This window comes from Seriola aureovittata, chromosome 16, assembly GCF_021018895.1.
Source record: "Seriola aureovittata isolate HTS-2021-v1 ecotype China chromosome 16, ASM2101889v1, whole genome shotgun sequence".
Taxonomy (NCBI): domain Eukaryota; kingdom Metazoa; phylum Chordata; class Actinopteri; order Carangiformes; family Carangidae; genus Seriola; species Seriola aureovittata.
The window spans coordinates 2,098,236-2,122,571 of record NC_079379.1 but is presented as its reverse complement, the minus strand read 5'-3'; the positions used below and the strand labels follow the sequence as shown (position 1 = coordinate 2,122,571).

Here is a 24,336-nt window from a genome sequence, read left to right as displayed (position 1 = left end):
AAAGAAAAGAAAATGGTAAAATATCAAGAAATATTTAAATTGTTCAACAATTTTTGAAACAGCTTCCTTGAGGGGAGTTTGATAGGATAGATATGACTCATAACTGCACAGTAAATATAAAGCTGGAGCCACAGCTGGTTAGCTTAACTTAGCATAAAAACTGGACTCAGGGGGAAACAGCTAGCTTAGCTCTGTTCAACGGCAACCTACCAGCACCTTTAAAGCTCTCTAAGTCAGTGGTTTTCAAAATAGGGTCCAAGTAACACAATGACAGAATGTATGAATATTCATGGGTTTCTCTCTGTAATTAACATCTACAAAATCTTATCAAATGGGGTCTGTCGTCTAATTTGTATCAGTTTAGGGTCCTTAATGTGAAAAAGATTAAGAAACACTGCTCTAACACATTATATTTTGTTTGTTTAATCCACACAAAAACAAAGTGAACTGGACAGAGCTACGCTAGTTGTTTCCTCCTGTTTCCCTTATGGAAGCTTTATGCTAAGCTAAGCTGACCGTGTCCTGGGTCCAGCTTCATTTACAGACTCAAATCGATAAAGTAAATAAACATATTTCCCAAATTGTCAAATTACTCCTGTCATGTGTTGCTGTGACCATATTAATTCTGTACTATTGTATTCTGAACAACATTCATATAAATTGCTGGATGTTAATATAAGTCACTGCAATTTACATGAAATGTTATGTTATGTGTTTACTAGTCTATAGTTAGGGTGTTTAGCATGGTCATGTTAAGGGTTGTATAAACTATATTACTTCATGTTATCATACCTCTTTAGACTTTTTCTGAAGCCCCTCTGCCTCTTTCTTCAGTTTCTCTCTCTCTTTTTCAAGGTCAGCGATGGCTTTCTTCAGGTCATCAGCCTCTCTAGTGCTCTGCAGCCTCTGTGTCTCCAGCTTCTGTACAACAGTTTCTGTAGTTTGTTTTTCTGTTTCTTGAAGACGAGCTTTAGCCTCATCAGCTTGTTTCTTGAATTTCTTTGCCTCCTCCTCAGCTCTTGTCTGAGCGTCACTGAGCTCCTTCACCCTTAGTTTCAATCTCTCTGCTTCAGCTGAAACTTCCAGCTGCCTCTTTCGCTCGGCCTCTAATGATTTTTGGAAACCCTCTGTCTCCTTATCAAGGCGCTGCTGAATCTGCTGTTTGTCCTCCAACAGTTTCTTAGCCTTGTCTTGTGCCTGCTTCTTTTGTTTCTGGAGTTCCTCAGCCTCAGCTTTCAGTTTGCTAGCCTCTTGGATGGCCTGCATTTTCTCCTTTAGCATTTTCTCTGCAAGCGCTCTCTGTTCAGCCAAGTCAGCCTCAGCAATCTGCCTCTGTCTGGCTGTTTCTTCAGCCTCCACACTAAGTCTGGCAGCATCCTCCGCCAAGCTCTTCATCTTCTCTGCTTCCTCTGCAAGTAATTTCTGTGTGTTATCTTTGTCTTTCTTCATAAGGCGGCGATTTTCTTCCTCGATTTTGATCTTAAGTTTCAGGAGCTCATCCATCTGGATCTTAACCTTGGACAGTTCATCCTCCACCTGCGCCTTTTGTTTGACAGCATCGTTAACTTCACCTTTGACTCTCTGAAGCTCCTCATCCAGCACTGCTTTCTGCTTATCTGTCTCATCCAGTTGCAGTTTAACAATCGTAAGTTCCTTTTCGACCTGAGACTTCTGTTTAAGAGCTTGTTCTGCTTCTTTTTTGTGTTTGGCCATCTCTGCATCAGCCTGCTGCTTCTGCTTCAGAGCTGCTGCCTCAGCTGCTGCTCGCTTAGACGCCTCCTGCTCTGCTTCTTTCCTCAGCCTCTCTGCATCTTTTTGAGCTTTGGCTTGTTTAGCAGCTTCATCCTCCGCTGCTTTTTTCTGTTTTTCAGCCTCCTCTGCTTTTTGACGGAGCAATGCAGCCTCTTTCTCCGCTTTCTCTTTGGCTTTCTCAGCTGCTTGTGCAAGTTTCTTTGCATTTTCAAACTCATCTTTCAGCTTCTCCTGAGCGAGGATGTCTTCTTTATTCTTACTGAGAACGTCCTGAGCTTTCTGTTCTGCAGCGGTGCATTTCTGTGCTGCCTCTTTGGCCACAATGACCTGCTTCTCTGCCTCTTTCTCAGCCTTGTCTTTCTGTTTATTTGCTTCTGAAGCTTTCTTTTTGAGGCGGTCAACTTCCTCCTGAGCAACTTTACACTGTCTGGCTGCCTCTTCTTCTGCAGCAGTAATCCTCTTCACCTTCTCCTCAGCTTCTTTCCTTTTCTTCTCTTCCTCTGCAGCGAGCTTCTTCAGCTTCTCTGCCTCCTCTTCAGCTTTGACTTTGCTTTTCTGCGTCTCATCTGCGATGCCTTTCAACTTCTTTAGTTCCACCTCCAGATCTGACCTCTCTTTTGATGCCTTCTCAAAGTTGATCTTGATGATGTGAATTTCTTCTTCAACCACCTTCTTCTGCTTCAGAGTTTCTTCCACAATAGTTTTTTGACGCTGCAGCTCAGAGACAGACGAGCTCTTCAGGTGAGTGATTTTCTCCTCGATGTCTTGTTTATGCTGAGCGGCCTGGTCCTCCAACAGCTTCCTCTGATAAGCTTCATCCTCAGCTTGTCTTTTCAGTCTTTCATTCTCCGCCTCTTTAGCTTTCAGAGCGATCTCAGCTTCCGTCTTCAGGCGAGTTGCCTCGTTGATGGCAGCCAGTTTCTCCTTGAGTATCTTTTCGGCCTCTGCTCTTTGCCTCGCTGCCTCTTCCTCTGCGATCTGCCTCTGCTTCTTTGCCTCTTCAGCCACTGATCTCAGTCTCGTTGCTTCCTCTGCAAGTTGTTTCATTTTCGACGCTTCAGACTCGAGGAGCTGTTTGCTCTTTTCCGTGTTCGACAGCGTCTCCTTCTCCGCTTGAACCTTCATCTGGACAAGAGCGTCCATTTCGCTTCTGACTTTTGCCAGCTCGTCTTCCAGTTGTTTCCTCTGGTTCTCAGCAGCATTCACCTCGTTCTTCAGACGCTGCAGCTCATTATCCAACAGACCCCTCTGCTGCTCAGCGTGTTCAAAGTCGGCCTTTAAGCGAATGCATTCCTGCTCCGCAGACAGCTTCTGCTGAGCGATTTGTTCTGCAAATTTCCTCTGTTTTTCCAACTCTTTCTCTGAGTTCTCCTTCTGCTTCAGAGCAGCTTCTTCAGCTTTAGCCCTTTTCTTGGCGTCTCTCTCGGCCTCCAGCTTTTGTTTTTCTGCCTCCTCCTGAGCCTGGCTCTTCTTCTGGGCCTCCTCCTCAGCCTGTAGCCTCAGACGCAGAGCCTCGTTGGCTTTCTGTCTCCATGTTTCAAGCTCTTTCTCTGCTTGCTCCCTGGCTTTGTTTGCTTCCTCTTGTTGTTTCCTGAGTTTTTCGGCTTCCTCCTGCAGCTGAAGGACGGTGCCTTGCTCTTTCTTTAGGGATTCCTCCAGTTTTGTCGCCTTCTCGTTGAACGACATGGATTTGGTTTTCAGCTCAGTGGCAGCAGTCTTCTGTGCCACCTCCTCTACGACCTTAATCTGCCTCAGTTTCTCCTCCTCGGCTTGTTTCATGCGCCTCTCCGCCTCCTCCGCTTGCAGTTTGAACTTCTGCAGGTCATCTAGAGCTTTCTGCTTCTGCTTGGCAGCTTCTTTCTCTGCATCAGATTTACGCTTCAGCTCGTCTTCAGCGTTTTTCTTCTTCTGGGTCTCTTCTGTTACCTGCTTGCGAAGCCGTTCTGCCTCATCCTGAGCAGCTTTCCTGAGCTTCTCGGCATCAGCAGCTCTGTCTCTGAGCTTTTGTAACTCGCCCTCAGCTGTGGTCTTCTGTGTTATCGTCGTCTCCAGCTGGACTCTAATGATGTGGATCTCCTCCTCGATCTTCCTACGACTGACCAGCGCCTCTTCCAGCTGCTGGTTCTTGGACTTGATCTCCTGATCCGACAGACTCTTCAGATGATGCAGCTCTTGCTGGATGTTCTGCTTCTGCTTCTCAGCGTCCACTGCGACGTCCTGCCTCTTACTGGCCTCCTCCTTCATCTTCATCTTCAGCTCCTGCGCCTCTTGTTCGGCTTTGGCCACAGACTTAGCGTGAGCCTCGGCCAGCTGTTTCTGTTTATCTAGCTCAGCCTGTATCTCTGCCATCCTTTGCCGCTCCTCTTCCTTTAGCTTTTCAGAAGCTTTCTGTATTAGTAGAAGCAAAGAAGGAGTGAAGGGAAGTGAGAGAATATTAGAGGTGTTAGACTAAATAAACCTTCAGCATTAAAGTAGTTCTAAAACATGTAGCTACATAAAAATGTAAATACATGAGGGTATGTTACAGCTACAACAAAGAGACAGTTCTATTTACTAGGGCTAAATACTGTATTGGGAAATGCTTGTCATGTTTATTCAATGTATGGCGCACAGAATGACACTTTACTCCACAACACAGCACGGCACTTAACTTCCACTTCATGCAGTTGACATATTTTAATTGGCCGATACGCTGTACATTTAAAGGGAAATTTCATAATAAAGCTTTGCCATATTTTACACAGTGTGTATTGTACAATGTGGACTTACATAACAGCAAAGTGTGTGCATATAACATTTGAAAACTTAGTATTAATATTTTCAACATGTGAGAGTTTGTAGTTGCTGCTTCTATATTTAAACAAAAAACATTTATATTTCAATTTCATATTAGAGTTATGTCTCTCCTCAGTCTTCACACACAGCTTTATATTGAGCACGTAAAGTAATTAAGAAGAACTAAGCAGGGAATAAATAATAATGAGCATGCAAAAAGCTTTTAAATATATTAAAACTGCACTGAAAAGCTAAAAACAGCAGTAATCAAAAATAATGAAGATTTTATGAAGTTTGCATCACAGCACGTCAGAATTAAAAGCGTAAGAACCAGAATATTCACACTATGAAGATTAGCATAGTGATGCAGCAAACACAGCATGAGTTCATGTAACACAAACAACACAAAGTCAGCTTGGATTCAGAGGAAGTGACGAGACATAAATCCAAGAAGAAGAAGAAGAAGAAGCGACATCGAGAGATGAGATCGACCATTTAGTAAGAATGGTAAGTTCAGGTGATGGAGACCTACAGGGAAGGTTCAACATTTTAGAAACCTGTAATATTGATCTGTATTTGAGCTCTGGTATATCAGCACCAGCCTGGATCAGTCAATCAATTAGTCCATAATCGATTGATCGTTTCAGTTATTTTTCAGGCAAAAATAATGAAAAATTAAACATGGTCTGGTTGATGAGAGGATTTGCTGCGTTGCTTTGTTGTATCTTTGAATATCTTTGGCTCTGCAAAGTTGTAATGGCCTTTTTTTTTCCACTCTTTTATGTTTCGTACTGTAAAGGATTAATTATTAAATTGAAAAAATAATCAGCAGATTATTCAAAAATAGAATTAATGATAGTGTAACCCTTAAACAGTAGATTGGTGCCTGTACACATTATTCAGACATCAAATTTTTCAAATTCAATTAAAACAGGACAATGATGCCGACATTTCAAAATTAAAATGTACTAAAATGAAAAGTTTCTAAAAATCCTGAACCTTCCGTTCACCACAGACGAGGGTCTGATGTAGCGAGGGATGACATGAACTGAGAGGGTCTTTTATTTTTTTAAATACCTGGTGCTTTGGGAGTTAATTCATCTCTTAAGCTCGTGAATAATATTCACCATGACAAAGCACTGGCGAGCAGGTTCATAAGGATCAAACACAATAGAAAGTTAGAAAAGAAGAAAAAGGGCAAACGTCTGAGAGGGCAAAGGAGCCGAACTGAAACCTTCAAATCACAGGTGTGAGTGATTTCAAGTGGAAACAAAGAAGCAAAGACCAAATGAAAATCGTTGGAAAAGCAGCTGAGCAGTTAGAAAACGTGAGTGAATTCGGAGCTGCTGCCAAATCGGAGTCATGTGTACAGACTATGTGACATGATCTGATTAATACACAGTGTAGGGGAATGAGAGACATACAGTATATTGTAGTGGGGATGTGATGTGCTACAACACCAGGATGAAACAGTTTGCTTCACCACTGTCTGCTCTCCTATCCCACTTAACGCAATCAGTAGGTTTTGAGTGCCAACGTTTTATTAGTATTTAATGACAAATTATTTCCCATACGATAGTTTAATGAGTGAACAGGCTGTTTGTGTTAGTGGCGCCTGCTGCTGCTTCACAGAGTGTGTAAGTACCTCGTCGTCCTCCAGGCGGCGCTGTGCGTCCAGGATGAATTTAATGTACTGACTGGTGAGAGTCATCAGTTCACTGTAGCGTGTTCTCAGAGTGACGTACTAAAACAAAAGCAAGAAAACAGAGGAGTTAAAAAACATTTCAGTTTAAAACATATATAATATACTTTATAATTTACATTTTTTAAATAAAAAATTTAGTTCCAATGATTATGTGTCTAAGTTAAAGGCATTTTTTAGATGTGTTTTTATCATAGTAGTGATAAAAAGGTCACAGTCGGTCACTGTTCCCGGTCTTTTTGCTAAGCTAAGCTAACCTCCTGCTGGCTGTTGGCAGCTCCTTATTAAAGATGCAGAAATGAGAATCTAATCACTCTTTTCATTTAACTCTACAAGTCACCACTGACAGCTGCTTGTGCAACAAACCTCCTGGATGATGTTATCAGACGCACACTCCATTTTGGGTTTCTTTAGAGGAGATGCTATCGGATCCTGGAGAGCTCTGTAGGTCAGAATCTGGAACTCATAATCCTAAAAAGAAAGAAAGAAAGAAAGAAAAAAAAGAAAGAAAACCTGAAGTCAAGCCGGAAAATAAACTTGATTTTCTCGTGAAGCTGAACGTATCGGTACAGACCTTGACTGAATCGATGTAATCTTTTGCATTTTTCTGGCAATTTTCAATCTTGTCCCTGTTTTTCTCGATTTCTTCCAGGAGTTTCTGTGGATATGAATGAAAACATTTAAACATTAAAAGATATCTCTACGTCTCTTTTACATTTTCACGGTAGTTCAGTTATTAAAGCCACAGCTGCAACTCAGTTCTTGTTTATTATTATAAACACATTAACTCAAATTCAAAACAGCCAGTGAGTAATTCAAGTTAAAGGAGTTCTAACTCTGTGGACTTAATGACTTCTCCTCCCTCCACCTCTCCTTCCCCCCTCCCTCTCTCTCTCTCTCTACCTTCTCCTCTCCCAGCTGCTCCTTGAGAGCCTTGCTGTCACCGATCGGCAGGGCTTGAATCTTCTCCTGCCTCTGTCTCGCCTCTGCCAGCCATCGGATGAGCCACTCGTAGCTCTCGTGGTAGGACTTCATGTGGCGCCCGAGGAGGTCGAGCTCCCGCAGCCTCAGCTCCAGCTGAGCGAACACGGCCTGCCAGCGCTCCAGCAGGCTGCCGACCAGCTGACGGTAATGCTCCAGGTCGGCGTCGCGCTCGCTGTGGATCCTCGTCATCTTGTCATTGATGGCCGTGGCTCTCTTCAGCTCGTCCTGCAGGCGCTCAAACACCACCTGGTCGGCCTCGGCTTCAGCGCGCATGGACTGTCAAAAGAACAAAGTCCAGATTAAAGGTTCATTCGCTGCATATATGAAATATAATACTGTTGATACTGTCGAGGAAATACCTTGAGCTGACTGCGATGCTCCTCCACCTCCTTCTCCTCCGCTGGCACGTTGCTGACGTCACGCAGACGAGTCTCATAACTCCTCAGCGCGTCCTCTGCGTCTTTAGTGTTTCTGATCACAACATCAATCGTCTTCAGTCTGAAATCAAAAGGTTCACGTTGTATTAAATAAAAAATTACAAGGACAGATGTGAATTCATCATGGAAGCTGCTCAGAGAGTCTCAGAGCCTCACTTGTCCAGGTAGACGGAGGAGAGGCCGTAGACGTGGTCCATCTTCTTCAGGGTCACGTCCAGTTCGGAGCGCAGCATCGGGGCGGAGCTGGACTGCTGAGGAGACGCCAGGACCTCCTCCGACTTCTCAGCGATAGAGCTCAAGTCTTTCTTCAAGCCCTCCAGCTCCGACTGGACTTTCTGCCATCGGTCAGTGAGAGGACAGATCCCCATGCAGTCAGTCAGACAGTGTTAATGCAGTATGTAAAAAAATAATCTACTTTAAAGCAGACACAAATTTTAGCGTTGCAACTGAGGACGGTTTGATTCATTTAGATTATCCTCCTTCCTTCTGCCCCTTATGGAAGCAGAGAAAGGCCGAAGGACTACCGGCAAATATTATTTTTATCTCGTTATCTCAAGATAAAGCTTGTTATCTGAGACAATGAGATATTATGAGGAGAAATAATTTTTACTGAACCTCACAAACTAAGTCACAGTAACACTCCTCCTTAGCAACAGTCCTTAGTAACTCGTTAGCTGACGAGGATCTGAAAATGATCTCATATGAAAAGACACAGTGTGATTTCTGCCCTTGATCGAAATATTCTCTGATGCGTTGATCAATGCGTCGTTCTGACATTTTCACTTTACAGCTCTAGAATTTTCCATCTGATTAAAAAAGTCATTATAATGAGAAAACGAGCTCTGTCATCTCCGGATAACCAGATATTTATCTCGTTATAAGGAAATAACGTTTTTCTCCTGCTGATAGCTGATTTTGTGTTCGGGTTTTATCCCCTGTGACGTTACCATCTGCTCTGCGGTCTTCAGGGCGCAGGCCTTCAGCGGCTCCTTGTCCACGGGCTGACGGACGCGAGTCACCGTTCGATTCTCGCAGCCCTCCAGCCTCAGACGAAGGTCCTTGATCTTTGACAGGTAAGTCTTACACACCGACTCATCCTGCTCTCCTGGTTCAATCAGAATAACATGTACATATATATATGATCTGTTTACAAGCAGCACAAGCTCTGAATACATACAGCTGGTTATTAGTTCAAATCAGGTTTTGCAGTGCATGTAAGAGACAGTTTGCACAGAAACATGACATCTTCATGAAAGAAACAGAATTAGTGACAGGAACTTATTTAACAGTTGTGTTTACAGCATTAGTTGTATTTGAACTATCTGTGTCACACTGTAAACAAATTTACTTTTACATGCTTGATTGGTCCTTTGGTGATTATCTGGTTAATTTATCAATTCGATCATTCACTGATAGAGTTTGGAAATCAGCTGCCATGAAACCCATGCACAGAGACAGGACAGCAACACAGTGAGAGGAGTGAGGAGGGATCAGAATCAATGGGGGTGATGAGGCTGACTGAGTTAATGAATGAGATGAAACATGGCAACACAACAACAACAGCAGCAGCACACACACAGTCAGCCAATCAGAAGCACCGGTTACAGGTCTGCCACTGTGACTGAAGCACCTTACCTGCGCTGGGCGGAACTGAGCCTGAAATGATGCGAATCCAACAGTCAACCAACACATCAATGACCATGAGGAACGATTCAGTGAGAAAATGTTTTAAATGAAATAAGTGCGTCATATAATCAATGTCGGAGCCTGTATGTGAGAGGCGGGAAGGATCCACTGTGGTAACCACACCGTACACACCTTGCTCTGCAGAGCTGACCATGGTGTTGTAGTGCAGGTTGGCTTTGTTGTAGTTGGACTCCACTTGCATTCGGTCCTCGGCCCCGAACGTCTGGGAGTCCTGGCTGTCCCTCAGGAAGTCCTGGTAGTGCTGCTCCAGGTTTCTCAGAGCCAGCCGGTACTCCTCCACCCTCAGGGTCTTAAACTGAGGGGGTGCAGGTGCAGGGAGGGTGAGGAGGGGGGGTATTAAACGTTAGGAAAACTAACACTGAAAAACGTTCCCTCTCTCTCTGTAGAGAATAATCAGCTGAAATCTTTTGGCCTTTTAGTTATTAGTGTTTAACATATTCAACATCAAGAGAACAAACCGAATCAGATGGAGGTAATCACTCCTCAGAAGATGAAACATAAACTCCACCCACTCTCACTGTTCATTTCAACTGTTTTCATACTTACTCAGCACATTAATCTAATTAGATGTAACAAATTACAGAGGAGTGACCTCATGCAGTGAAACAATTAAACTACCTGGAACAACAGGCTTCATTTAGTTTAGGAGAAAGATAAAAACCTCCATGTACTTTAGAGATTTTATATAAACTTAAAGGAACTGTTGGTGTATTAGCTTTTCTGTATGTGATATGCTGTTACCATGGTGATGTTCCAGGACTTGATGATGTGGATGTCTCTCATCAGGTACTGCCAGGACAACAGACTCCTCATGTCCACAGACATGGTCTGCCACATGGTCTGCAGCCTCTGGAGGTTTCCGTCCAGTCTGAGGAGGAGGAAAGAGGGGGATGAGCTCTCCTGTGACCTCCTGTGTGTGGACCACAGTGAATCCGGTTCCTGACTAATCCGAGACTCTCTGAACTCACCCGGCGACACCGTTCACGGCGTCCTTGTTGGTGGGTGGGACCAGGAAGCAGATGGATGGAACGGACGCCTCGCTGCCTTTATCGTTCAGCACCCGCCACTTGTGAGGCTGCGAGTTGTTCAGCAGAGCGCACTCGTCTCCTCTGTGGACTGTGATCTGAGGGAGATAAACACACACGTCCAACCTGTCAGTGGACTGAACATAATACCTGTGTCTGTCATTTCATTATTAGTTAACCACAGTTTTACAAATATTAAAAAATATGGACAAAAATAGAGAAAGAGTTTTTAAGATTTTAGCGTTTCCCCCTGATTTGTGTTCATGTGCTGTAAACGGTTACAGTCACTTACCTCCATCTGTTTGAAGTCACAGACGGCCTGGACGGGCTGTTTGCCTTTTATTGGTGTAGCAGGGTTACGTGGTTTCAGCTGGACGATGGTCTTGGCTCTTCGCTTCAGACCTTCCAGGTGAGTTTTAAACTCCGTCAGTTGCTCTTTCTCATCCTGTTAGATCAGAATAATGCGCATAATGTGGGGGATATTCATATTAATACTCAATAGTTAGTATGAAGTTGCTCATTTACAATCTGTAGATATATTTCTGACAAATGACGGAAAACTATTTACTGCTATGATTTTTTCTCCACCTTTACCAGTGACTTAAAAGAATGAATCTGAGGAGTTCCCAAGGATTAAATATTATTATTTCATTTGCCAGTACACAAAATACTCTGTCCTCCTTACTGCTACTTTAAATATGAACAATATCTTCTGTGTTCATTAAAGTAAATAACAGTGATGAATAAACCTACAGCTGCGTCCTGCAGCAGGTCCTCCAGCCGTGTGACTGTGATGGAGCGATCGCATGTGTACTTCCTCTTCATTGTGTCCTGCATCTTTTTGATCCTCTCCTCCGCCTCCTTCACGTCAGAGAAAAACTAGACGAGGAACAAAGAGGAGACATGAGGCGGCGGCAGTAAGACTAACAGACAGATGGACGGATGAGCAAGCAATACCGATTACTCCGTGACAAAGTTAACTCTTTAGTGATGAGCTGACTATATGAACCGGGCACAGACGGTTTCTACGCGTTGAGGTGTTACGGTGCGAGTTGGTAAACGAACCTGGAAGTAGGCGGTGTTTTCCTTCAGGTGTGTTTCGATGCAGCAGCACAGCTGGAGGATCCAACTCCACTGAGTCTGCAGAGCTGCAGTAAAGGCCTGAGGAGGACACAGAGTGGTGATGAGGAGGATAAATCATGTTTTCTAAGTGAATAATACAGTCACAGGATGTTGAGTATGTGCTGCAGTGGATGTGACTGCAGCAGCGGAGCGAGTCGTACCTCTATGGTTTTCCTGGCAGGATGTCCATCTCTCAGCAGTTTGTCTCCTGTGGTCTGGACAGTGTTCACCTTCTTCTCCCTGAGCTCCAGCTCTCTCATCAGACCCTGACCACAACAACAACAACATAATACATGTGTTAATCCTTATCACTGCAGAGCATTGTGGGTAAAACCTGTCAGAACATCTCACTGTTACCGAGTAGTTCTCTTTCTTGGCGATCATGTTGGTGTTCCGTTCGCTCCAGTCGTAGTTGACCTCCTCCTCCTCTTTCTCGTTCAGCCACATCAGCTCTTTGGTCGCCGCGGTGACGAAGGCGTGAAGCTGGTCCAGGTAACGCAGGCGGGCCTTAGAGGCGTTCTGTGGTGATACAGGTGACACGTGTTATGATGCGTCAGGGGAGCAGAGCTTCTACCTGAAGCTCCTGAAAGATCTGTGACACAGCTGCTCTGTCTCCGTTTATCTCTTCAGTTAAAAAGTGACGAGTAACTTCATCAGTAATGTGAGTCACTTTATTTTTCATTTCTCACTCACCAGGAGCTTTCCGTACTGCAGCTCCAGTTTTCCCAGATAGTCGCGGTAGGCAGCTTTACTGGCAGGCGACACCTGACTCTGGAGGAGAGGAGAGGGCGAGGTCAAAGGTCAGTTAGGCAATATTTTTCTTTTGAGAAAAAGAAAAAGAAAAATTCACATCACGTCCACAGCAAAGACAAGCATTGCCCATCTCACTCCTTAAAATATTCATGACTCTGCTTTTAAAATGATTTAACATCATTCGTGTTTGATGATCAGACTCGACTTTTGTTTCACTTCATATTCATTCACACAAATCTGAACAAATCTGAGATCGACTGTTCGTACCTCGTCGGCCTTCGCCCTCTCGATCTTGGAGCGGAACTCCTCCACAGACTGGTGAAGGCCGCGGTGGCTGCCCAGCTGAGACTCCACGGTGGGCAGGTCGGACCCCCACTCTCCGTCGTCCACACGGCGCTGGTTCTCCTCCACCCAGCCCAGCAGGTCCCGGATGTAGCGCAGGGTGACCTCGTCCAGCTCGGGCCGCACCCTCATGGGGGCCTGCTGCAGGACCTGGGCGGTGTGGATCTGAGTCATGGGGATCTGCGTGGTGGTCACGCCCGACTTCAGGCGCAGGTTGTACTCGCTGCGGAGGTTCACCAGGCGCTCGTGGAGACGATAAACCCTGCAGCCAGAGACAGATTTGATTAATTTGATTACTTTGATTAATTTGATAAATTTAAGGAAACGCCAAACAATCAGTTGATGCAACTTCTCAGGAGAAAGGAGAGAGGAGAGGAGAGAGGAGAGGGAGGGAGGGAGAAAGGAGGGAGGAGAGAGGAGAGGAGGGAGAAGAGGAGGGAGGAGAGGATAGGAGATAGGAAGGAGGAGTAGAGAGAGGTAGGGAGGGAGAAAGGAGGGAGGAGAGAGGAGAGGAGGAGAAGAGGAGGGAGGAGAGATGAGAGGAGAAAGGAGAGGAGAGAGGAGAGGAAGGAGGAGAGGAGAGAGGAAGGAGGAGAGGGAGGGAGAAAGGAGGGAGGAGAGAGGAGAGGAGGGAAGAGAGGAGAGAGGAGAGGATAGGAGATAGGAAGGAGGAGAGGAGAGGGAGGGAGGGAGAAAGGAGGAGAGAGAGAGAGGAGAGGAGAGAGGAAGGAGGAGAGAGAGGAGAGGGAGGGAGGGAGGGAGGGAGGGAGAAAGGATGGAGGAGAGGAGGGAGGAGAGAGGAGGAGAGGGAGAGGAGGAAGGAGGAGGAGAGGAGAGGAGAGGAGGGAGGAGAGAGGAGGAGGGAGGAGGGAGGAGAGGAGGAGAGGAGAGGAGAGGAGAGGAGGAGAGGAGGGAAGAGAGGAGAGGAGAAGAGAGGAGAGGAGGAGAGGAGGGGAGGGGGAAGGAGAGGAGAGAGGAGAGGAAGGGAGAAGAGAGGAGGAGAGGAGGAGGAGAGGAGAGGAGGAGAGGAGGAGAGGAGGAGAGGAGGGGAGGAGAGAGGAGGAGAAGAGAGGAGAAGAGGAGAGGAGGAGAGGAGGGGAGGGGGAAGGGAGAAGAGAGGAGGAGAGGAAGGAGGGAGGAGAGGAGGGAGGAAGAGGAGAGGAGAGGAGGAGAGGAAGGAGGAGAGGAGGGAGAGGGAAGGGAGAAGAGAGGAGAAGAGGAGAGGAGGAGAAGAGGGAGGGGGGAGGGAGAGGTGGCTGTGTGTGTGAATGTGAGTGAGACTGGTTGTCATGTCTGTTGATTGGACAAAACAAGTAAATTGGAAATTAAACCTTGGGCTCTACAAATTTCACTAATTTACTGATTAACAATTAATCACATAAATAAAAGGATCAATTAGTAGGTCAACTATAGTGAAGATAATCATTAGCTGTAACTCTACTGTCAAAGCTCAGTCATTGTAAATGTTGCAGTTAGACTCCTCTTTCTTTTGCACCTGCGATACATCTGTTCAGCCTGCAGGTGGCGTCCGTCTTTGAGCAGCTGAACGTCATTGAAGAGGAAGCGAATCATCCCTTCTGCTTTCTCCAGATCTGCCTCCATCTCTGCTGTGTGCTGAGCAGGTTTCCCCGAGCTCATCATCCTCACGTCCTGCGACACAGAGACACAGTTAGACGGTCACAGCTCTGCGGGGAGCTCAGGTCATTTCAGTGGCGCCGACTGTTCGTGTCTCACCGTCTGCAGCAGAGTCTCCACCTGGTTCAGCTGCTCCTCACACACCCCTGACTCCATCTGGACCTTACTGACGACCCTCTGAAGCCGCTCCAGCCTGCAGCAGGGGGAGGAGGGGAGGGGGTCAAAGGTCAAAAATTCACCTTCAACAAAGTACCTGTCAGTCAAACCTTCCTCCAGGGTCCGGGAGGGGAGAGAGGATGCCGGGATCCTCTTTGTTTTGTTGTGGCAAACTAAATTAAAACAATCTCATTACGAATAATTCAAACTAAACGAGCTGATTAAAGAATTAAAAATGACATCACTCACTCCGTCCTCCGGCGGAATAAATACTTTAACTCGTATCCCTGATGCATGAACGCCATGATGGAGCTCGGGTAGTTCACCGCAGCACAGATCAGACTTTTCAGAGCTCACTTCAACACTCTCTCAAATGTAAGAACCGACAGTCAAAGCTACGCCCTATCCACCATGTGATTAACAAAAACAAGCTCATAAATCAAATGACCATATTATTGTGAGATTGTTTCCGTGGCGATGGCAGGGCCGTCATGTGTTTGCCCTAATATGATTTCTACTTCCCGCCCCACAGAGTCAACTCAGCTACAGTTGGTTACTGAAGTGGACTTTGTCATTAGGAAATGAGTCATCCTCAGACTCACACTGAACCAGTTTCTTCATTCCTTGTGGTTTTCACCCAAAAAAAAAAAAACGGTAGCGTTTGCTTCCAGCATGTGATGAGGTTCAGTCTGTGGCCCAGTTACCTCTCAAACTCTGTCCTGAGGAGACGCTCTCTCTCCAGTATGGCCACGTGCAGACGACCCCATTCCTTCTCCACGTCAAACGGGTGGTAACCTGGCGGCACTTTGACGTGACCCGCCTGCACTGCGCCCTGAAAAAAAACCACAGCCGCGTACAGTTCAACAATCGTGTTTCAAAATCTCAACCATCCGAACATTTCAAATTAAATCTAATGGACTGATACATATATTTCAAATCCAAATATCTGATAGTGTTAACAGTGGTGAAAGTTATTGTACTGGTTATTGTGCTACCAGAACTGTGGGTGTTAAAGGTTAAATATCAGTGTAAAACTGGAATCTGTCTCCATTATATGGATATATATTACATTATATAGTATAAAGACTTATTTCCATATTTCTTTCATGGCAACAACATGCTGTGAACAGCTGATTTCATGACAGAATGAAGAATGAGAGAACTGACCTCGAAAGACTTGAAGATGTGTTTGGAGCGGTTCTTGTCGGCCTCCTTCGCAGGAAGTTCCGTTTCCTTAAACTTCAGAAACTGGCGCCAGAGAACCTGCGGACCAGACAAGAGACGAATCAGTTCCGCGTCAGCTTCATCGTCATCGTCATGTTCGTAAAAAAAAAAACACAAAAAAAAAACCACAAGATCCACTCACCTCGATCTCCTCGTAGCTGGTGGGGAACTTCCTCTCCTCGAAGACGAGGATGTGATGTCTGATCCACTGCAGCAGGACGGTGACCAGTTCATAATACTCCTGCCAACGCAGCTCCAGCTCCTGGAGATCACACACAGACAAACGTTTAAAAACCCGCAGGATGAAGTTTCACTGTGTGAACTGAGAGACGTAAAGGACACGCATTTCTTTGGGGAATTCCATAAACTACATGAAGTGTAGGAGAACGCTACGATTAAAGATGTCCTGGGATGAGTAAGACCTGAGGTTATGCACCTTGGAAATGTAAATGATTATGTCACTGAGAACGATAGGTGTTTGACCGCGATATTATTGATCACAAGCAAGTTTTGATTGTATGTAGAAATGAAAAAAGAGCTGGAAAATCTCTTATGATGATAAAGCTGAAGCAATATTACTCCTCATTGCTCTGATGATGTCGGAGCTTTTATAGTAGCAATCACTGCTAACTGCTCTGAATCAAGCCTCTACACTGTAAAATGTTAAGTTAATGTTAAAAAAATATATATATATATATAGATAAAACTAGATGTCGGTTATCACCCCCTCTCTGGTCTCTGCTGCAGGAGCTCTTTTTATTTATAGCGATTTAACGATGTTGAGGAGGAGAGACTCACATTGGCTTTAACGCCGTCCTGAACGTCTGGTACTCTGGGCATGACGTCATACAGAGAGGAGACGTATGTGATGATGGATTTCTCATCTGGATGCGGCACGTCCACATCTGCAGAGACAGAGAAAGTGATGTTACTTTTTAGTGAGATCCAAGAGGAAGGAGGAACGTTACTTATGGAAACTGGGAACAGATGTGTTTGTTCGTGTTTAGGATTAGACTGTTTATCATGTGGTTTGCTAATATGTAGATTTGTGCACTCATTGCACTTTAGGTAGGAAAAAAAAGAAGTGTTTCAGTGTTCATCAGTGGAAAATACTGTAAGAAAAGTTTTTCCTCTGTGTGAATTTGCCTAAAAAAAAAAGAGGATAAACACATTCTCTATTATTCCCTGTAGTAAACGACTAAAAGACGCCGCCTCCTCTCACCCTCGGGGTCCAGCAGTCTGGTGACGCCCAGGTCCCTCTCGGCCGTGCTGAAGGCCTGCTCCAGGTTCTCCTGGTGGCTCTGTCGGTACACTTGGCTCATGTCAATCAGAGTGGGCCTGCGGACAGAAACCACCCACACAGAACAGTGAAGGGAAATTGTCAGTCACTCTCAGATAAAAGTCACATGAAAGATGATCTTAAATTAAATTTGACCGGAGAAAAATGTGGAGAAAAAAAAATAGTCGTTAATTATCTTTTGACATCTAGATTTCTGTTTCTGTATCTTCAGTTTTCTTTTTGACCCGGCAGCTATAACTCCACACTGACAGGTGGCAGGTGAAAAAAATGTTAGGTTGCATATTTCATGATTTATGTTGCTGGAGGCAGGATGATCAGAGGAACTATGTCTTTCTCGACACCAGAGAGGGCAAGAAAAAACAAGAGCAGCTCAACATTCCCCTATCTCTTTCTACACAAACAGGACAGACAGTTTGCTTCTGAGTGCGCGCTGCCAGAGAGATAACTGCAGATTAATAACATGTAGGCACAAGCACAGAGCATCTCATAACACTGAGGGGATGAAAGTGCATCTCCTGCCCGGAAAAGACCAGAAATCCCAAAGAGAAACTCTCTCTCTCAGGACACAGTGTGAAGTCAATTCTGCACAGTTAAAACTTTTCCAAAACAACCAAGTCTAGAGTCGTCATACACTTGCACCGCTCTCTGGACGTAGAACTCTTCGTATGTCGGTTCTCTCTCCAGGTAGCGGGCCTGTCGGTAGGACAGTCTGTCCCGGCTCAGGTGGATGACACCAGGCTCTTCGTGCTCCTCGCCGTGGGACCCCCGACTGGAGCGGGCCCCGGGGCTCCGGGAACTTCGGCCTGAGTCGAAGGAGCTCTCGGCGGGGACGTCCTCGCACAGCATGACCACCCTGTCCTCCAGGTCGCTGACGGAGCCCGCGGTGCTGCTGGAGGCGCTGTTCAGACGCCTCTTGGAGCGGAACTTCCTCTTCAGGTTTAACATTGTTTGTAAATGTCAAATTAAAGGCACTAAAGGAATCCAAGGTTTTATTTTTACAAAAGCTGAAGTTATAAAGAAAAAAAAAAAAAAAAAAGTGAAGCTACAGTATAATTAAGAATGATTTCATCCTGGCTCGTATCCGCTGGTAATTCCTGCTTCCTCTTCTTCTTAATGTCTGACTTCAGACCAAACCACACAGAGTCCTCTCTGCAGCGTCCTCCTCTTCCTCCTCCTCCGACGACGACGAAAGACTCTCTGGCAGACGGGTCAGCGTACCTGCGCTCTGCTACAACCTGCTGAGCCTCCAGTGAACGTACCTCCAGGGCAACCTTTTCCCGAATGAGTGTGCTACACCCTGACTGTCAAAGAAAATCTCCAGCGATTCCAGCTCCAGTTCCACATGTTCTTTCTGTGCCGTGGGGTTGAGCGACTGATCCCTGCAGGGCTTGTTTCTGCTGCGCAGACACAGAGCCTTAAAGTGGCACTCCACCCAAAATATACGGTTTGGGTTTGGAGCGGTCTGGAAAGGGGGGCGATTAAAGTTTCCTCACTGAGGAGGACGGTGGCTCGTTGGGATTCGTGTCAGTTCTTCTGGTAACAAGCGGGGGGAAAAAAAAGTATTGAAGAAGCATCTAGAGAAACTTTTCAAAGCACTGCTGCTGTGTGCTGGAATCATTATGTTCCAAATTGTTGCATTTTGACCCGAATATGGCTGAATGAACTACTACTGTCATGATGCCACAGTGCTGGTGAACATATTGAGGACGGGGATGGACGGTGAACAAGTGGAGGAAGAATTTCTGACTCCATTTTCCTGCAGTGAAAACCCACCATTAGAAACTGTTGAAGCCTCTTGTAAACATGTAGAGTCTGATGCTCAAAACAAGATGGTGACTGTTTCACTTTATTAACACTAACGAGTCACATGGTGCAGTTGAAAACAGATAGTTGATAACAGACTTTCTACGTTGTTATTCATGCATTTGCCAACAATTATAACGTTTCCCAGGAAGCATCAGTAACTGTTGTTTAAACAGTTAATGGATGATTGATGACAGCGTAACTGCACTGTCATTATGTTTAATGTACAGATCACTAAAGCGTGTTATATGTGCACATGTGCCGATGATTCTCCGGCAGTTCAGAACTTGTTGAAATTGAACAAAGTTATAACTTGAAATTGAAAAAATATTGTTCCACTTTTCTTTTTTTTTTTACATTTTACTCTCTTGTTTTAAATCTTTGATATTTTCTGGGATTAAAACTGTGTTATATTGTCAGTCAGTCATCAACTCTTATATTTGTACTTCACACCAACAGTTCTAGTTGTTGACATTTATTACATCACTTTAAAATGTCCTTACATCTACAGTACAGCGTTTTATAAACCATTTATTCATTTATTTACTGCTTATAAATGTTTAATTAAGGGTGGGTTCAAATAAAATATTATCAGAAAGTGTTTTCTGAGGAATTCAAGCCTGACGTTTGTCTCTGTTTGATTTACAGTTGGTCCTGACAGCTGAAGTGAACTGCTCTAAAAGTCAAATATGAATTTTTGCGTTCCACCTTCTGAACCTCCTGCAATAAATAATAAAGACACAGCAACATGAAATATGCAGAAGGTCACAGTGGAGACCTTTTTAACTGGCCGTAAAGTTCATTTCCCACTGTGCTAAAGCATCGCGGGTCCAGGCAAGCTGCGCCGACCAGAGGAGGGTTTGTGGGCGTGGCTCTCCGTAACGTAACAAAACAGAACCCGACAAAATGACTGGAAGAGAGCAGAAACAGCTGGAGCGTAGATACAGACTGCAGCTGTGTCCGATCCTGTTCATCCTCTTTAGAAAGAATTCACTAAACTGTCCTCGGGAAGTCGCTGTCGAGCTGCAACAGCAACCGACAGCGACTACAGAAAGCCCTTTATACCAAATGCCATAACTGTGAAGTACAGTGCATGTGCTGATGTCATTATTGTATTTCTTGTTTGTGAGTCACAGTGATGTGGTTTAACAGTCTGTGAAGCCAAAGGCAAATTTCCACATTTGTGGACAATAAATATTATTATCATTACCATTAACCTTTCGTTTGTGTCACTGTGGATATAAAGGTGAGTTAAATAACATTTTCCACATCGTCATCATCTCTTCAGTTTATTGCATTATCAGATCCATTTTGAAGTTCTAGTCTTGTCTTTTCTCGCCATGTTTTGCAGTCTTATCCTTTTTTTTTTTAATGCAAAACCCGGCGGGCCGAAGTTTAACCTTGATCCGCTGATGATCTGTGTCTCACCTGTGTTTGTGTATGATGGCGTTGAAGAGCTTTCCATCCCTCCAGCTGGTGGTGAAGTTGTCGCAGCGCAGGCCCTGGTATCCCTCCACCATCCTCTGAGACCACAGCAGCAGCTTCTCCTTGGCCGTCATGTCGTCCGACTGACCGTTCACCTGGATGTCTGAGATCTGGAGGAGGAGACGGTGGAGCCGGTCAGCGATGAGAGAAGGTGAGGTGACATTACGACAGGTGGGGAAATTAAACAACCAACAAACAAAGTCGCCACAAACAGCGGTAAATGTATGAAAAGTTACTTTTTTCCCAGCAGCACATGGTGTTTCCTTTGATATATTGAATACGACTCAAGTGTTGGTGGAAGGGCAGGAAAAAAAAAACAACAACTTTTTCCAGTTTTTGCCCGCTGATTTCTTCCAGACGTGAGATGAGTCACATTCGAAACCTCAAATAGAAACCACCACTTTTACTTGAAGGGCACATGAAATCCATGAAGCTCAGTGTTTTGGAGAGAAACACAAACGCTTTGTGATTATCTGTGACCAAAACAGAAATCATGAGAATGAAACAGTCTGTGAGTCACCGATCTGACAGAGCTATACTGTATTTTCCAAACACAAATACTCCGGCTGCTGTAAATGAATGTTGGACTATGAAATAAAAAAAAACCTCCACAGGCAAAATTCCTTTTTTTTTTTTTTTTTAAGAGCTGCGAGACGAAGCGATGAATCACAAGACCACAGCACCAAAACTCCTTTAGCCATATATTTTTTACGCACGAAAGACAGACGACTGAATAAACTGCAGATTTAATCGAAGCAGATGTTTTTAAGGTGGATTCCTCTCTGTTTACTGAAGTTTACCGGTTTGCAGATGTTAACCAACATCTCTCTACCACCCAGTAGTTGGTGTCTGTTGTCGTATCTATAATTGGATGAATAAACGGTACTGATGAGAAGTTTGCTTTGGTCTGCTGGATGCACCAGGAGGGCGGGGCTCTCTGGAAAACTGGGCACACATTGTAAGAAGTTTCAACAATCACAGGAAACCTTTTATGTTTTTTTTAAATCTGAACTACTTGACTTGTCTTGATGCTGAAAAGTAAAAAGAAAATAAACATCTGCAACTTCTATTCTGAGTATTTGTGTGTGTGTGATTTTTACCACAGCTTGTAAATCTACAGTTTATTATGTGCTGATGATGCATTCACTGAAGGCTGCACTTCCAGTCCTGATAGATTCCTCTTACTGGCACCAGCTTTATCATAACTGTTGACTATTCTCAGTGTTTTTGGGTGTGATGATGAGTCATAGCAGAACTAATAATTTCACTGTTTTTTTTTTTTTTGCAGGAAAGGGTGGAGGAGGGAAAAAAAAAGAAGGCATTTCTTCCTTCTGCTATTTTCCCTCCGTAAGGGAAACCCCGGTGCTGGACTGTGGACGTGGGCACAAGGTGACTCAGACGCTGGGTGGAAACGGGACCTCCGCCCCTCCGAGAGAATCCCGGCTCCCGCTCCATTATTCCAACAGTCACCTGCGCGTTAGTAAAATGTTGAAGTGCACCGGCGGGAGCTCGGAGGAAACTCACCATTGTTTGTGATGACCAGCATGTGTTCATATAAAGAGATTAACGGTTTGTTTGGCTGCCCGATGACTAAGTGGATCTACATGGAGGTTTTTTGTTTTATTACTTGAGGAAGAAAGACAAAAAGTTCACCTTAAAAGACATTTGCTCAGTTAGAGATCAGACTTGTATTTACTGTTCTTGCATCTGTTTTTATACCAGGCTGTTTTGATTGTTGTGATATATTGTGTGCATGTGTTTCTTTTTTAACTTACAAGCACCAATCAGGAGCAGCACTGCTAATTAGGTTGTATTTTAAATGAAATGACAATAAAGGCTTTCTATTCTATTCGATTCTATTCTATTCTAATCTATTCTATTCTATTCTATTCTACTCTACTCTAGGCTACAGTGAAGTTTTAAACTTTCTACTGAGTTTGAAGTTTGGGAGTCCTGACTTGTCACACGTCACCTCCTGCCATCCTTCTCATGGGAATCACTGAGTCACACTGAGGGACGAGGGAACAGGATCCCACATCCACATCCTCACATAACCATCAAAGAATCCTCACGTCCTCCCACTCTTTCTTCCAAAATCTACCAAACCATCTGCTAAACATGCCCCCCCCCCCATCAGGGACACATCTGCCCTCTGACTAATGCTTTCCCAAAGGTGGTAGGAGCCATTTTATACTGTTTATGTTTGAGAGCGAAGACCCCTGCATTTAGATTTGAGGCCGACCTATAGAGCTTCACAACCACAGAAAACAGCAACTGACTGACATGAAAAATCCTTCTTGAAAAACGAATGAACATCCTTTTTTTTCAGTGTTTAGTCTTTGAGCACTCAGGGGCTCAGGGAGCGGTGGTAGTTGTGTATAAGAGGCTGAGTGCTGCCAAATGTCCAATAAAGCCCCATTTGGAAATGATTGGCTCCACTCTTTCTGTAACTGCTGCATCAACATCAGGATGAAGTGAAGCTGATGATCGAACCACAAGCAGGGAGCAGCACTTTGATTTTCCTCAGCGCGCCGCGGAAGCAAACTAATCACCAGGTAATGAGAGTAAACTGAAATGCATGTTAGTCATACGATGGAGGAATCTCATCTTATGTAACGCCAACGTTCAGTTTGAAACATAAACACCACGTGTGGCTCAGGAAACGTGACTCAGGGGAGTTTTCTGGAGGGGCGGTGGAGTGTGTCGGTGAGAGAGCGGGAGCAGCCAAACGCCGAAGGGAATTTCATGCCGGCGTCTTAAAACAATTGTGTGAAAATACTCGATGTGGCGACGTTGTGGAACGAGCTGCAATGCATCGAGTATATTCGACATAACGCCCACCCCGACTTTGAAAGTGTCCTGCAGTACCTGGAAGTGAAGGATGATGGTCCATATCAGACCCAGGGTCAGCTTGGGGTTCCCGTCTGCAATGTCATCATTCCTGATGTTGACCAGTTTGACCTGAAAGAGTGCGGATACCAATAAAAATGATTTATGTTACAGCACTAAAAAACAACATTATTCCTCAAATGTGACAAAGAAAGAACAAAAACAAAGATGGAAACAGAGAAGCATCTTCATACGTCCTCAATAAAAATCTGCATCCCAACCTGTCTGTGCTTGAGGAAGTCCAGAGCGATCTGTACGTTCTGCAGCTTGTGGAAACGCATCCGGCCTTTCTCCCTCGGCTGCAAGAGACGAGGAGACACCGAACATCAGGAGAGAGAGAGAGAGAGAGAGAGAGAGAGAGAGAGCGCATCAGTTTCTACTGACCGACAAACATCAAGGGCCCATGACTGAGGAACAGGCGTTTCAGTGTCCAGCAACACCTTCAGTGTTTAAAACAAAGGTCTAGCTTACTGTATATAAAGCTTCACAGTCATGGTCTTTGAAACTTAAATTAAAAAAAAAAAAAAAAAAAAGACAGCAAATTTGAAGCGTGATTCAAATTGTGCGGAGTTGTGATCGAAGCGTTTGATCTGATCCTACATGACCCAGAGATGCATTAGATGCAGCCAGGATGTCTGCAGGTGAAAGCATGATGATGAATGAGAAACGATCCTCTGAGATCTACCAACGACTTCTCCCCCTCGCACCTCATCGAACATCTTTCACATCATAACTGTCTGAGATTTTTTTTTTTTAATATCTGTAACGCAGTCAAATCGAGCAGCTTCCTTTGGGCGTCTACAGGACAGAGTCCCACCCCGGGGGGGGGGGGGGGGGGTGAAGGCCGTGACATGCAGTGGTGCTCCACATGTTAAGCTTTCAGCCAGCAGTCTCAAGCTTTGCTGCAGAGTCAGTCGACATATCAGCTTGCAGTGATGAAACTTTTTGCTTTCAAAACCGTGAAGGAAACCCGACACCTGCAACTGTTGTTCGACCCTAGACGACTAAACTCCATGTGAGTTTAAAGGACCATACCTGTGGTTTTATGTAGAATCTACGTTTTTGCCAGGGATTTTTCAAAATAAAACCCAACTTTAAATTAGAGCTGGGTATCGCCACTGATTTCCTGATTTGACTGGATTCAGTGAGATATTTCAGTTAGAATACCAATTTTTCCTGGTTATGAACGAGATACTAAAGCTGTAAAGTGTTCCTCTAACCGGGTGCATTATTAAATACATTGAT

The 24,336-nt window shown here is 44.7% G+C and overlaps 1 protein-coding gene across 14 annotated transcripts in view; it reads right to left on the bottom strand.

Annotated features, from left to right (window-relative positions):
• Positions 1 to 24,336, bottom strand: part of pleca (plectin a) — a 103,585-nt gene that overhangs the window by 8,066 nt on the left and 71,183 nt on the right. For 9 of the 14 annotated variants that reach the window (XM_056399803.1, XM_056399805.1, XM_056399812.1 and 6 more), the window contains 29 exons: positions 23,313 to 23,390; positions 23,071 to 23,163; positions 20,146 to 20,312; positions 16,837 to 16,952; positions 16,413 to 16,519; positions 15,757 to 15,876; positions 15,558 to 15,653; positions 15,095 to 15,222; positions 14,334 to 14,427; positions 14,095 to 14,249; positions 12,525 to 12,861; positions 12,198 to 12,275; positions 11,862 to 12,023; positions 11,666 to 11,770; positions 11,448 to 11,543; positions 11,136 to 11,261; positions 10,675 to 10,827; positions 10,326 to 10,480; positions 10,099 to 10,225; positions 9,469 to 9,652; positions 9,286 to 9,306; positions 8,598 to 8,755; positions 7,807 to 7,985; positions 7,573 to 7,711; positions 7,133 to 7,489; positions 6,804 to 6,887; positions 6,596 to 6,700; positions 6,173 to 6,271; positions 793 to 4,140 (listed from right to left, as the gene is read on the bottom strand). In XM_056399803.1, coding sequence (XP_056255778.1) covers positions 793 to 4,140; positions 6,173 to 6,271; positions 6,596 to 6,700; positions 6,804 to 6,887; positions 7,133 to 7,489; positions 7,573 to 7,711; positions 7,807 to 7,985; positions 8,598 to 8,755; positions 9,286 to 9,306; positions 9,469 to 9,652; positions 10,099 to 10,225; positions 10,326 to 10,480; positions 10,675 to 10,827; positions 11,136 to 11,261; positions 11,448 to 11,543; positions 11,666 to 11,770; positions 11,862 to 12,023; positions 12,198 to 12,275; positions 12,525 to 12,861; positions 14,095 to 14,249; positions 14,334 to 14,427; positions 15,095 to 15,222; positions 15,558 to 15,653; positions 15,757 to 15,876; positions 16,413 to 16,519; positions 16,837 to 16,952; positions 20,146 to 20,312; positions 23,071 to 23,163; positions 23,313 to 23,390 — 7,167 coding nt within the window. The remainder of the gene's footprint in view (positions 1 to 792; positions 4,141 to 6,172; positions 6,272 to 6,595; positions 6,701 to 6,803; positions 6,888 to 7,132; positions 7,490 to 7,572; positions 7,712 to 7,806; positions 7,986 to 8,597; positions 8,756 to 9,285; positions 9,307 to 9,468; positions 9,653 to 10,098; positions 10,226 to 10,325; positions 10,481 to 10,674; positions 10,828 to 11,135; positions 11,262 to 11,447; positions 11,544 to 11,665; positions 11,771 to 11,861; positions 12,024 to 12,197; positions 12,276 to 12,524; positions 12,862 to 14,094; positions 14,250 to 14,333; positions 14,428 to 15,094; positions 15,223 to 15,557; positions 15,654 to 15,756; positions 15,877 to 16,412; positions 16,520 to 16,836; positions 16,953 to 20,145; positions 20,313 to 23,070; positions 23,164 to 23,312; positions 23,391 to 24,336) is intronic. The other 5 variants (XM_056399804.1, XM_056399806.1, XM_056399815.1 and 2 more) reach the window with 1 other exon arrangement.